General features: G+C 46.2%; 1 protein-coding gene across 2 annotated transcripts in view; it reads left to right on the top strand.

The window, feature by feature from the left end:
• Positions 1-6490: 6490 nt before the first annotated feature.
• Positions 6491-11412, top strand: part of SLC22A23 (solute carrier family 22 member 23) — a 105670-nt gene continuing 100748 nt past the window's right edge. For both annotated transcript variants that reach the window (XM_054284731.1, XM_054284730.1), the window contains exon 1: positions 6491-7810. In XM_054284731.1, coding sequence (XP_054140706.1) covers positions 7280-7810 — 531 coding nt within the window. In that variant the 5' untranslated portion in view covers positions 6491-7279. The remainder of the gene's footprint in view (positions 7811-11412) is intronic.

Below are 11412 nucleotides of genomic sequence, written 5' to 3'. Positions count from 1 at the left end.
CCATGTTATGACCAAGGGAATGTAAAATGAATGCTGCTAGAGACTTTGGTCTTTTGAAGCAGAAATCCAGCTCAAAGTCTGTTTAATTTAATTTAATTTAATTGTTCATTTAATTTCATTTATTTAATTCTACTATTTGAAGTCTGTTTAAAATAAAAAAGCCACTGGACTGACTTAATTCCTACTTGATTTCACTGCAGTCCATTGAGGCATTCAAACAAGCTGTGTCTAAAGTACACTGTAGAACTTGTGTAAGCATTGGTTAATGTTTTGCATTGTTTTAATGTATACACACAGACAAAAAGCCCTACATCTAAACACCATGAAGAATGCAAAATTAGGCACTTGAAAGCCAAAAATTACTAAAATAGCTTGTGTAAGTCTAATTTGGCTTCTCTGCGTGTTCACATAATGTCTGTGTGTGATACACATACATATATATATATATAAAGTATATAATACTTGTGTATATACAGTGAGAAAAGCCTTTAATTATGTGACTACTTTTTTGTCTACAGAGTGTTTGCTTTATGGAGTGAACAGGATAGACCTGCTTTGCATGTGGGTCACCTTACTGGGAAGCCAGCTGTTCCCAGTACAGCACTGACTCGTTAATTGTACAGACAGGTGATTCACAAATGAGGTGGAAGACTGGATGAAGAGTCACTGCTCCTCCAGAAAATGGAATTCATCACTTAAAAAGTCAACTGGCTGGCTGCTGACAGGTATAGAGGTATCTGAAAGAGCTCCTGAACTGCCCTCAAGGAAAATTATCAGGACAAGGTTATGCAATTCAAGTTGAACCTCACTGATCTACATGACTGTGGAGCAGGGGATCCATGTAGGAGTTTCCCTGAAGGCAGGTTGGAAGGGGAACCAATTTCTAGCTAGGAAATGGTCAGAGCAGCTGGTGGAGGTAAATTCTTCTGGTGGCACCAGTGAGAACAGCTTGGTCCAGGTTGTGAATCTCTATCTTGCTGTACAGTCATTAAGAGTCCACATCAGTACCATTGTTTTTATTATTAGACAAATATATAAACTTAAAAAAAGAAAAAAAAAAGGAAGTAGAACCAAGTTTACTTTCCTTAAACTTAAACCTTAAGTCAGATTAACTGACTGTAATTATCTTACCTAGTTTTAATTCTTTATTAATCCCGTGCTATATCAGCTGCTCCATCACTTGGCCCAGGAGTGTTCTCAGGCTTCTATCTCTTCCTCAAAGCACTGTATGATTCTATTCCAGTTGCATTTGTCTAATTTTGTGAGTCCATGCCTTGAGACTCTGGAATTTGATTTGCAAAACCACTGCACAATCACAGTTGCCAACAGGATCTGGGCTTCAGAAATGCAAAATGCTGCATGGTACTCTAGAATGTTAAAATGCTGCAAGCTGCAAGCACCCAAAACATCAAAGTTTTTACCTTAACCCATCTGCCTCTGAGATTACCAATATCAAAAGAAGGTAATAAACCTTCCCCTTACAGAGACACCATGAAAATAAATGCATCAATATTCGTGAAGCACTTGGATACTTCAGAGGGGAGAATTATAAGTCCCATGATGGCATTAATCATTAGTTTTTGAGAGCAGGGTGGAAGATAGTAAATTAAATAAGTCATGGGGCTCCATACAAAACAAGGAGAAAACAAAGTATTGAAATGCTTCTCATTAAGACACAGATACTCAAAGGTATTTTAAGCACTGAGAATCAAGCTTCTTAGATGAGCATCTATTGGTTTTTTATTTACTTTTATTTTTAACTGAACAAAACAAGAGATCTGCAAGAAAAATTGTCAGTGATTATGTTATTATAGGTTGTAGCATAATGCACTATTCAATAAAGTTTGCATCAGAATGCATGTGCACCAGATCTAGGGCACAAATTGACATTGCCCAAGCAATCTTAGTTTCAACATTTACCAATGTCCCATTGCTTGACTTGGCAAAACATACGATTTTTCTCAATAATTAGTGTACAAATAATTTTCTCTGGTTTTAGGATAATACACAAAGTCATCCTCCATGTGCCCACATCTGTAGGAGACAGGGGATGGGAACGCTTCTCTTGCTTCATCCCTCCCCATATGAGGTACATACCTCTGGCAGCAGAGTAAATGACACAAATAATTGGTTGTCATCTTTTTTGAATCAGCATCCGGAGGGAAAGAACATTTTGCCAGTGAGTTTCACCAATGTTTGCTGACATCAAAACAACAGTAGAAATCAGGCATTGTTAGTTCAGTCAGGATCATAAGAGAGCACACTGAAATAAGCACAGGCTTTTCTAGCTGCTCCTCAGGCGGCTTCACCCCTTTTACCACTTTCAACTCATCCTTCTTTCTTTTGGTTTATCTTACCTCACATCCAGCTTTGACAATACTCAACTGACCCTCCTGAGCTGAAAAATCCCTTGCAGCATTTTGATAAGGCACTGCATGTCCAGATCCAACCTCATAGCCAATCCTGTTTCAAGAGGAGGGGAGACTAGAGACCTCCTGATCCTTTTCAAATTGAATTTTCATATGATCCTATGAAAACACCATGCTTTTCTCCAGTATTAAAATAGTCTTCATTCCAATAGGTAGGTTTATTAATCAAACTTTGTACCAAGTAACTTTGGTTTATTACACTGCCATAATTCCACCTCTATGGTACAAGATTCCTTTAGACAAAAAAGGCAATGAAGCATGCATCCCATAAAACAATAAAATACAGCTAAGGTTGTTATGGAATGAAGTTGCTGCAAATTCCACATAAACCAGGAATTTATGCCAGGAGTTCTTCAAAGTACTGGGGCTGGCCTTCCAACAATGTGAAAATGTTAACACCAGGGATAAGGGAGCTTGATTTTTTTTTCCTTCCCTCGTGTAAACATGATAATATTTCTCTGTGTCCTGGTTTGAAACCCTCTTGAGCTGCAGTGGGTGCCAATGTTTGTTCTGCAACAGGGCAATCAAACTGCTCCTGTCAGAGTAGGTCATAGTCACCTTCTCTGTTCCTCCACTGCAAACTGTCGATGACCCAGGTCGTAATGGTGCACAAATTTTCTAATATAACTCAGTGAAGGTGGATAAAATAAAAAATAACACATTGATTTGTTTTCTTCTTGAATACAGCTTATCTTTTAAACTGTATCTTTTTGTATTTCTGTGAAGGATTACCCCACTCCTGGTTCTTCTCTCTCACGTCAAGAAGGCACTGCTGGAGAAACCTTACTTGACCACAAAATGTAGCTCCTCACGAAGCCTTGCTCAGGAGAGAGAGTTTTGATGCTTAACTTCAGCATTTATTCCTATGTAGGGTCTACCACCCATCTGAAATATTCCTTTAAAACAATTTTCATTTCCTCATTTAAACCAAAAAACACTTTTCACAGGAGTATGTGAAGGCATTTCTCTTTTTTGAGAGATTTTTTTCCCATAACGTTTTGCTTCAGTAGTACTTATTCATCAAAAATTTATTTCTTAGCTCCTAGAAATGTGTTTTCTTTCCTCTTTTGTCTGCAACCTTCTTCTACTCAGAAACAGTCTCTTGAGGATCACTGTTTCAAGGGCAGAACTTCTACTATGTAAAATACGTAACCCTCAGGAAAATGCTACCTTTGAAATTTTTCTGTTCCAAACAAAAACTCAGGATGTAGAAGCAGCCCAGAAAAGGTGGAATGAAAATGTTTGATCAGTTTGAGTAAGGGTTGTAATCTCTCATTACACGCTTTTCATTGTACTGTATGACTTTTTTCTCTTTCTACACCTACTTGCTTCTCTCTAATGGTTCTTTTCCTTTCCATTTCTCCCCAGTTTTCAATCCTTTGCTTTCTTCAGAACTTGCTCTTGAGACCTCCATTCCTAAAATTCTCTTCCCCTCGACATTTTGATTGAAGCCATGATGAGGCCTTTTCCCCTTAGTGGGAAAAGACAGTGAGTGGTAGCTGGGAGTTTCTAGAAGACCTGTCACAAATGATCACATTGCAGAAGAAATTTAGGTATGTTAGGAAGGAGGCAATTGGGCTAATCATGAGCTCACAAAAAAACAAGCACAGAGAAAGCAGATCTTTCCATAGGATGAGTGCAGAAATGTGGCTTGGTAAGAATGGGTAAGAACAAACACAGAAAAAGCCAATACAACAAATAAAACTTAACTAGAAAGAGCATTCCAAGTAGTGAGAAACCATTTGATAAGTACATCAGTGGTAAGAGGAAGTCAAAAGCAAGTGGATTACTCATCAGATAGAAAAAGATATTGACTGATGCCAGAGATGGCTCAGACTGCCTCAGATCTTCTTTGCACCAGCTAAAAGAGTTCACATTTGATCAGGTGACTGATGTGATACACATTAATGACAAGGGAATAAGGTTTCAGCCCAGGCTGGGGCAGAACAAGAACACTTAGGTAACATCAAGATGTTCAAAGCAACAGTCTGGCTGCACTTTATGCCAGGGTAGCGAAGGAAGTGGCTGAAACAGCATTGGAAACACTCATGTTTATCTCTGAGAATCCAGGGAATAAATAAGGGCAAGAAATAAGCAAACTGATGCCTGTCTTTAAAAGTAGCATTTGAAAATAAATAAAATAAGCCAGTTTTTCACCCAAGAAAGCATCTAGTACAAATAGACACACGATTTGTAGACAGGTAGAAGGAAACAATAGGGTAAGCAACCATTAATATGAACTTGTCAACTAGAAACTGGGACAATATGGGCAAATTTCCCTTAGCAATGGGGAGCAGAGAATGTTATGGAAGAGGGGATAGTGGACTCCACTCATCTGTGCCTTGATTAGGCTCTATGCACAAGCTTATGAGGAAGGGAGTTCAGCTAATCTGAAAAATTTAGGCAGGGGGTACAGAAGTTTGGAAACAGCAGTTGTCAGTGTTTTACAAGCAAGAGGGAGGATTACAAATGCAGTTCCAAAGGGGGTGTTTTGTTAGCAGCCTTCAGAGATGGCACTAACTGGGGAGAGCAACTGTAAACACATTGGAGGATGACATAAGAATTCAAAATAACCCCAAGAAGTTACTGGGAAAGCAAAGAACATGACTGAAAAGCACTGTGATGAATTGTTTTTGCAGGCAGGGTTACCCCCTGCACACACAGAGGCTGGGGCGCTGCTCAGCACGGGCTGCAGACAGCAGCTGAGGAGAGAGCAGAGAGCTGCAGGCAGTCCGTGGCCAAAGAGACTGCAGCAGAGGCAGACAAATTGCAGCTGGTCATCTTAAAGAAAACATGGCACAGGGATGTGATAGCAGCCATCAGATGTAAAAGGACACTGCAACACAGAAAGAGGAGACTTCCCTTGGCAGGGACCACCACATTCACATTTCAGCAAGGAATATTCAGAGAGGAGGATAAAGTGTCACCTGGAGAGGCTGTAGGGCCTCTGAAGTACTGGGCGTTCTTCAGAGCAGAAGCCCCACAAAAGGGACACAGAGACACACTGAAGTGGTGTAGATGTGAAACCTTTCTGGTGTCCTCTGTAAGACAAAGGGCTAAAGGGAGGGAAATCTAAGGCATTAATGGTGAACAATAATTTGCTAGCAGAGACGAGATCAAGTACATGAAATTCCATCAACAACCTGCTCTTCCATTTATATTTGGCAATGACACCCATCCTCTTCTAATGCACACAAGCCTTTTCTGCTCACTAGCTGTGTTCACGTGTACAAGCGTATATTGATCTGTTTTCTCTCCTTCCCTTCTTACAAAGGAAAAAATAACTGCAGAGTTCAGTAATGCACGGGCTGCGCTCTACGATGAAAATAGTCTGAGGCACTTACACGCTGAAGTAAATTTAGCTTAACATAAAAATAACCTTCACAAATTTGAAATGCCTATTTTACAATTAACGTCAGGTGCTAACAGGATATAATTTTCTTCCAAGTGTGTGCTGATGTGACAGGCTGACTGAAGAGATGCAGGCACGTCTCCTCGCCGCCCTCTGGGTCTCAGAGATGCCCCCTTCACCTTTCGGCTCTCCCCTCCGAGTCTCGTCCTTTCCCCAGCCACACAGGGTGCTCCTGCGGCTCGGCGATGCGGTGCGCTCCCGCCCAGCCCGCTGCAGCCGTGCCGCGCTGTTAAAGGCGCACGCACCGTGTAAATAATTGATACGGAGCGGGCGCGCCGCGGAGCCCGGGCGCCTCCTCTCCCGCTCCCCAGCCCCGGCGCTGCCCGCCCCGCGGCCCTACCTGCCCCGGCCGCCGGAGCGCGGCGCGGCCGCGGGGCGGCGCGGAGCCCTCGCCGAGCCCTCCCCGCCCCGCGGCGCCGTCCCGCCCCCGGCGGCGGCGGGTCCCTGGCGGGGGCCGGGCCGGGCCGGCGGCGCGGCGGGAGCAGGTGCGGCCGCCCGGCACGGCGGGGCGGAGCGGGCCCGGCAGGTGGGGGCTGCCGGGGGGCGGAGGGCCAGCAGCCGGCAGGGTTTGTCCGCCCGCCTCCGGAGGCGCGGCCGGCGGCACGGCGCGGCGAGCGGGCTGCCGCGGGAGGCGCACGGCGGTGGCGGTGACCGCGTCCGCAGCCCGGGCCGCGGAGGGGCCGGCGGGGCCCCTTGCTGCAGAGCCAGATGTACGGGACGCGGGGCTGCCAAGGCTCGGCGGGGAGGTGCTGGGGGCTGCCGCCGCCGCTGCTGCCGCGGCCGAGGGGGAGCCCTTAGCTGTGCGGGAAGCGGGGAAGCCGCGTCGGGAGCTGTTATTTTCCCCTCCTTCCTTTGCCTTCCCTCTTGTCCCTCCTCCCCCTCCTCACCAAAACCGGGAGAGGAGGCGTGTTCGGTGCCTTGCTGCACCGGTTTTGCTTGGTTTGTTGTTGCAGGGCTTGGTTCTCAGGGCGGCTGGGTTTTTTCTTTTTTTCTCTTTTCTCTTCCAACCTCCCCGCCTTCTCCCTTCCTCTCCTTTGGCCCATCGCATGCTCGGATCCGGCTGGATCCTTCCTTCGCTTTTCGGCGGTGCCTCTCGGAAGGGGGAAGGGAGAGCTGGGATGAGTGCAGCTTGACGCACAGGCGAGGAGCGGGGGGGCACCGCCGGCAGCTGCAGCGGTTCGTGGCCGCAGGCTGCGGGTGAGGAACGGAGAGAGCGAGGGGCTCCCTCGGTGCCTCCCCTTTCTTCGCCCCTGTCCTTCCTCCCCTCCTCCCTCTCTCCCTCCCCCATCCGTCTCCTGCCGGTCCGGCTGGGAGCGTGTGTGCAATACTTTACGCTGCAAGGTGCGCGAGTGTGTGCGCGGAGCGGAGGGAGGGAAGGACTCGCGAGGGAGCCGGGGCTGCCCCGGCCCCCCCTATGTGAGCCTCCCCGGGCGGCTGCATGGCGATAGAGCGGCGCCGTGAGGCGGGCGGCGGGGGCCGGCCGCTGCCCGAGGAGAACGGCTCCGTGCCGGGGGCCGTGGGGGGGGGCGCCGCCGCCCCCCCGGGGCCTCCCCCCGCCAACGCCGCCGGGGCCGAGATCCAGGCGCTGCCGGTGCCGCCGCCCGCCGCCGCCTGCAGCCCGCTGCTCCTCGACTACGACGGCTCGGTGCTACCCTTCCTCGGGGGGCTGGGCGGCCGCTACCAGCGGACCCTGGTGCTGCTCACCTGGGTCCCGGCGCTCGTCATCGGCTTCAGCAAGTTCTCGGACTCCTTCCTCCTGGACCAGCCCGACTTCTGGTGCCGGGAGGCGGACGGGCAAGGCAACTGGAGCGGGACCCTGGCGCCCATCCACGCCAACCACAGCGGCAACGGGAGCATCTTCCCCCCGCCCGGGCTGCCCACCCCCGCGGGGGGCAACGCCAGCGAGTGCGGCTGCCGCGAGTGGCACTACCGCATCCGAGCCGGCCTCGTCCAAAACGTCGTGAGCAAGGTGAGAAAGGCGACTTCCCTCGGTTCCCCTCCCTGTCCAGCCCTCGCTGACCCTGTCGGCTCACGCTCTTTCCAAGGCAAGGGGAGCAGCTGGGCACGATGCGGATCTGTCCTTGCATGCTGTAGTTGGGTCAGTCAAATCCTCGTGGGTGAGCCTCCCACCCGGGGAAAGCCAGTCCCACAGCCGCGCAGCCCTTTCCCTGCCGGGGTGTCGCACCAGGTGTCCAGCCTGTGGATTTGTACCCGCACACTGGTTGCAGCGCTAAGCTGCAAAGTTATGTCCTGAAACGGGATCCTGTGTGTCTCTTTGAGCTCCTGGTAGTGTCCTGCTGTCTCTCGGTGTCTGTGGGAAAGATGCTGGAGGCATGTGCCCCAGCTGATAAGGGGAAAGGGTTGTGGAGAGGGCTCCGGTTGATCTTTGCGCAAGTATACTGAAGCAGCTGTACACGCCAAAAACCAGGTTGATTTTTTGGGGGAACTGAAGAAATGGTGACTGTTGTGTTTAAAATAAGTCAAAAGTTCTCTTGAATTCTTCTGGTTATGTACTTATTCTCTCGAAAACTGTCTTGGCAGAGGAATTGAAGAAATGTTTCACACGAGTTGTTTTACTCCAGAAGCAGAAAGTGCATGCTGCTGTGTTTTGTGTTTCCCCATGTAATGACTAAAGTGGAAAATTTCTAGTGAAGAGACTGTGCCGCTTTCTGCTCTCGCTTTGTATTTGCTGAGTAATGCATATCAAAAAATCACCTTCCCTTTTCACCTCAAAGCTTTTGCTTGTTTATAGTATCAGCCCTGCAAAAGCCCCGCTGGCTGCAGATGGGCCTTATTGATACTAACAGGCAGCTGGAGCTCCTGGAAATGTAAAATGAAATGGATACACCGGGAAAGAAGTTCCCTTAATCTCAAGACCCCCCTCCTAAGATCAGCAAAAATTACTTCCTGCCTGGGAGTAGTGTTTTAGCTTAAATGTGTTTATCTAGTTGGGATAAAGAAACGAGGCAACAGTCAGATGAGCAACATAATTGTGCTTTTGTCAGCCAGCATGCACTTATATTGAATCATTGAAAATCATTTCAGTTTCTCTTTGTGTCCCTTGAAAGAGTGTGCAACAGGGGAAAAGCAAATCCCTCAATACCTTGAACCCAGAATTAAAAAGAAAGGTAGCCCAGCTACATTCCTTTCATGAGAGAAACATAGGCATGTGTTGGATCTGATTGGGTTGTGATACAGAAATGTGTAAGAAAATTAGACATTTAAGAAGGTCAGATTTTCTTCTGTTTATATACAGAGACTGAGCTATTCATATATTTGGGGGTTTAACACTAAAGTTTTCGCATGAAAAAATTATCTTGAAATATTTTTTTTAGTCTAAACTTAAAAAAAAATTTTTGGAAATGTTTGAGTCTTTTGAAGGTCATCGTCAAGTTGGCCACAAAAGGTCAAGGGAGAGTTAGTTTGCTGTCTTGCATGCTTCTTTAGAGATAATAAAAAAAGTGTTCTTTGGAAGAACTTGCTGTAAAGGGCAGATCAATTTTAAGGGATAAACAGACATCTGTGGCCCCTGCTGTCTTGTTTTGTATTAGAAAGAATAATAATCATCTTTTGAGACTATGGGTTTTTCCAGTGTGGAGTTTTTATTTTTTTTTGTATGCTCACTTCCAAAAGCCTGGCAGCTTTTTTGCTTTGATTTGTAATCCCATGTAATTATAATTAGATTGTTTTCTTGAGGTCAGGATTCCTCTTTAGTTTGCGCTTTGTTTTTGTTTTGGGGGTTTTCTGGGTGGGGGTGCTGCCTGTTTTTATTCTATTGGAGAAAGAAAGGAAAAACCCAGACAGAACATCATCACAGCTTGATTTGGACTTCATTTCTTATCAATCCCCAGGAGCTCTGATATTGTGGGAGCAATTCTTGTAACTGCTGACTCCTCTTACATGCATCTCACTGTCCTTTGTGAGAAAGAGCTGCTCTGGATCAATTCAAGAGACTGGATGTTCAGATCACCCTTAACTCTCCTCAAAAATACATTTATTTCTGTAATGTATTATGCAATGTTCTCATCTTTCAAAATGGAGTTTTATTAAATCTTAGTCTAATATATGCTCATCTGTGTAGTAGCCAGGGGTTATATTGAAATATCATAAAGAGAGCCAAAAGTATATTAATAAAAAATGTGCTTTTGTTTGGCAAGTAAATCCTCTTGTACTTACCTTCAGTGGTCTGAGCTAACAGCTGCTGGATGCCCCATCATTGCCTTGTATTCAGAAACAATGAAACAATTCTGGTTCTTTAGCACAAAGCACATTTGATGTACATACATATGAGACATCACTGCTCCCCCCATTCCTCAGGGGTTGGATAGCTGTCCTTAAACTGTTAAGTTCCACTGTCTCCACAGCCTCTCTTCTAATGGTACACCCTTCATTGGAGGCTGTATCTCTGTCCAGGCTTTCTCAGCTCTCCCTTCCCTGATGCCTATTTTCCCCCAGACTATGTCATGCTTGGGATTGATGGAGTGGAGGTCTTGCTATTTCCAGCCCTGCTTGGTGCTTTGTTTAGCCCCACTTCTCTGAGTGTTTGCTGGAGCCAGCAGTGGCCTTGCACCTTTCTTGAAGACTGGCATTGCTGTGTCAGACACTGTCATTATCCTGACCTGCTTGACTGAGTCACTGAGAGCGGTGCTTTTTATAGTGCTGCCAGTCATTAGAACTGGAAATGGTAATAAAGGACATAGTGCTTATTATTTAACACTGCTGAGATACATGTAGTGAAGAGGTCAGATGCATAATTTAACCACAGGGATTCCAGTGGCCATGTTAAATCACCCTTCTGAGCTAATGTCCTGACTTGGCACATAAATCTTGGTCTTTAACTTGGATTGTACATAAATATCTTCCCTTAGCACAATTCACTTGCAAGGCTTTTTCACTGCTAAATGATTCCTTGAAGATTTTCATCTCTTCCTTATCACAACATCAACATCACCATATTGTTATAAACAGTGTACGCATGTATTTCTTGAGAGGTACACCCTAAACCAGCCCTTAGTCAAAAGGCTAGAAAAAAGCCTTTTTAATGGTCCATGTATCATCTCACCTGTGTCCAAAGGAAGGATGCTGAGAAACACTCTCTATATTTTTTTTTTTTTGTGGGGAAGCCTGAGATCACCTTTTAGGCATTTGCAAAGTGGTGCTTCAAGTAAATTATTAGCATTAACAGTGAGCAACATTGTGATAACTAAATGTATGTAGTCATGAAGCTTAGCAGGGAAGCTGGAGTGTGTGTTCAGCAGGGACTTTTCTAACTCTCTCACTAGCTTCCTTAGTGCCTGCATCTTCTGACCATCTGCAAAGCCAGTTGTTATCTTGGGACGATGTTTTCATGGAAGCTCTTCATTACAGGATTGATGGTTGCTGGTTTTTTCTCTCTGTTACTAGCATGACCCATCCTCTGTGTTTGATTGCATTAAGTGGTGGGTTTGTTTGCTGTTCTGCATGCTGATTTGTATAATGGAGACCAAAAGCTGGTGATGGACAGGGACTGGGCTTGATTAAATTGCAGAGGTTGATGGCACAGCATCCCTCTGTGTGCGCTTGCAATGTTCC

This window comes from Melozone crissalis, unplaced genomic scaffold (assembly GCF_028551555.1).
Source record: "Melozone crissalis strain CALT ecotype California unplaced genomic scaffold, PUWL_Pcris_2 ptg000042l_1, whole genome shotgun sequence".
Taxonomy (NCBI): domain Eukaryota; kingdom Metazoa; phylum Chordata; class Aves; order Passeriformes; family Passerellidae; genus Melozone; species Melozone crissalis.
Note: the sequence above shows the minus strand (reverse complement) of the source record. Positions and strands in the feature narration are given on the sequence as shown.